The 2,287-nt window shown below is 40.1% G+C and overlaps 3 protein-coding genes across 5 annotated transcripts in view; all 3 read right to left on the reverse strand.

Annotated features, from left to right (window-relative positions):
• The window catches only part of LOC107085261 (poly [ADP-ribose] polymerase 14-like), an 86,227-nt gene that overhangs the window by 7,978 nt on the left and 75,962 nt on the right, over positions 1-2,287 (reverse strand). The window lies entirely within an intron of this gene.
• LOC107085264 overlaps positions 1-2,287 on the reverse strand; it is a 59,775-nt gene that overhangs the window by 2,150 nt on the left and 55,338 nt on the right. The gene's annotated exons all lie outside the window — the stretch shown is intronic.
• LOC107085262 overlaps positions 669-2,287 on the reverse strand; it is a 16,450-nt gene continuing 14,831 nt past the window's right edge. The window contains exons 5-9 of one of the 3 annotated variants that reach the window (XM_015375502.1): positions 1,944-2,272; positions 1,621-1,857; positions 1,065-1,289; positions 938-992; positions 669-842 (exon numbers count right to left, since the gene is read on the reverse strand). In XM_015375502.1, coding sequence (XP_015230988.1) covers positions 688-842; positions 938-992; positions 1,065-1,289; positions 1,621-1,857; positions 1,944-2,272 — 1,001 coding nt within the window. In that variant the 3' untranslated portion in view covers positions 669-687. Of the gene's footprint in view, positions 843-937; positions 993-1,064; positions 1,290-1,620; positions 1,858-1,943 lie in introns of all 3 variants that reach the window. The other 2 variants (XM_015375503.1, XM_015375504.1) reach the window with 2 other exon arrangements.

A 2,287-nucleotide genomic window follows, 5' to 3' on the forward strand; every position in this document is an offset into this window, starting at 1 on the left:
GTACTCCAGAGTGTTGTTCAGCATGGGGGTGAGTAGATAATGAAGGCTAATCATGTTTTGGGTGTACTATTCCTTGAAGGCCTACTATGAAATTGCCACATCGAACGTGACGTGCTGACATGGATGCAGCTATAAAGCTGCCGGGTTTGCTTCAAGGAAAATTCATTTTGAAGAAATTAATTGTTCTAACACACCCTCCCGTTACCTCAGGTCAGCTGATCAGTTGCTTCTGAGAGTCCCAAAGACAAAATGCAAGCTCAGAGGGGACCGTGAGCATAAGACAGGCCTCTTCTCTTGCTATTTTTAAGTCCCTTCTTAAGACTCATCTTTTTTCCTTGGCTTTTGGCACAATTTGAGAGGTTTTACTTTGTTTTATTCTGTTTGCATACTAATAAGTATTTTATCATTCCAGTTCTCAACAAAAAAATAAAGCTAATTAAAGCAGATAAAAGATGATTTATTTAATTAGTGATTGGGATCAATCAGATCTAGACAGAAAATTGTACTTTGACTGATACTACCATAAGGCTATGCCTTTGTCTTGTCTTTGCTGCTATGACTTTATTTGTAAACGTCTGTTTTTCACCCTCTGCTCTGCTATGTAATCTGTCCTTGTGTTCAGCAATGAAAAATCTAATGATTGCAATGTACTTCTTTACTTGGACTTTGACAGGCTCTCTGCATTTGTCACCTACCATTGTGAAAATTAGTAAAGTCGGTGGTGTTCACTACAGCATCAGTGGTCTCATTGGTGATATCGCCAAACACAAACTGAAGTTTAGCGCCGCCTCTTAAAGTTATATTGATATCATCAAGGTCACTGGTGAGGGACCTGAAGAGTGCTAAAAGAAGAAAGCCGTCACATGCAGTTGGAAGACTTACAATAACACATTTATTGACCAAAAAGCGTATGAACTATCAATAAAGTCTGGTTTACCTCGACCTCCCTGGTTCATAATTAAGCTGAGGTGTTTGTACACTTCATGGTAGTTCTAGAGATAACAAAAAATAATCAATACTAAGCAACATTGTTTTGAATTCCATAGCTTTCCTTTAAGACGTACCTTCTCTGAGTCAGGGTAGCCAGGTTTAATAACGATGTGGATGCTGTTGACATTTTTGCAACGTCCAGACAATGCAAACTGCCGAATGCTTTCAGTCAGAACTTGAACGGCTTCACTCAAAGGGTATTTTAGGAGCAAACCTGGTCCAATAATAGGGATGGCCACTGAACTGAAGCCCTTCTCTGCACAAAGGTCCAAGCATCTTTTTAACCCTTTTGCAAGAGCCTGCAAGACAAAAATTAAATATTTCCCTGGATCTTTAAAAAAAAATTCCATCCATCTGTTATAAACTGTGTTCATTTCCTGGTTCCTAAGACAATAATATGAAAGATCCATTGGTCCCCAAAACAGAGCAAAGCATTTGGTATTTCAGTTTGCAAAAGAGCAGCAGTTTTGTAAGTTGGCAATGTTATTCATTGCTCCTTTAAAACAAATGGCAAATGACCTAACCCTGTTATTCTAAATAGTTGCATATGCTTGGTATTACATTTCAAAATGTCTGTTACATTGTTCATCTCCTCATGAACAGATATTTAATTTTAACTTATCATTTTACCTGCACACTCATTCCTCCAGCTCTGTCCCAAGATAGGCACTCAATGCAGAATATTTTGGAGCACCCCAGAGATGCGCTGGCACCAACCTGAAGAACATCGCCAGGGGCAAGGCCAGATAATGGCACCAATGTGTCAAACATTAATTGAAATGTGTCTCCACTTTTTTTTAGCAAACATTTCCCAATATTTGTTGAAGACAGGTTGTTATCATGTGTGGGGACAACCAAAACATTCACCTGTGGAAACATTTAGAGATAGACTCAATAGAAAACTGACAATAGCCCTCCTATAAAATATGAGAATAAACTGAAAAAGAACAGACCCGCTCATCTTCTAAACTGCAGATCTTGATTTCTAGATTGATATCACTGTACGCATTAGGTTCCACCATGTTGGTGCGACTCCTGGGTCTTGGTGTGATACTGCTGATGCTGCTGAGGCTTAGTTGTCTGGCTGCCACAGATGGAGAGCTAACTTTTTGCTGTTCCCAAATAATCACCTGGCATTTACTTTCAACCAGCTCCTTGCTTTCTTTCCCTTCTCCTTGGAAGTATCGCAGAGCTCCAGGACCATCCAGGACTAATGTGTCAAATGTCATGCTGGCCAGAGCGACCATAAGGGCCTGCTTTGTCTCCTGAACCCGCAAACGGGGTCCAGACAACAGTA

This window comes from Cyprinodon variegatus, unplaced genomic scaffold, assembly GCF_000732505.1.
Source record: "Cyprinodon variegatus isolate N-32 unplaced genomic scaffold, C_variegatus-1.0 Scaffold119, whole genome shotgun sequence".
In the NCBI taxonomy this organism is placed as follows: domain Eukaryota; kingdom Metazoa; phylum Chordata; class Actinopteri; order Cyprinodontiformes; family Cyprinodontidae; genus Cyprinodon; species Cyprinodon variegatus.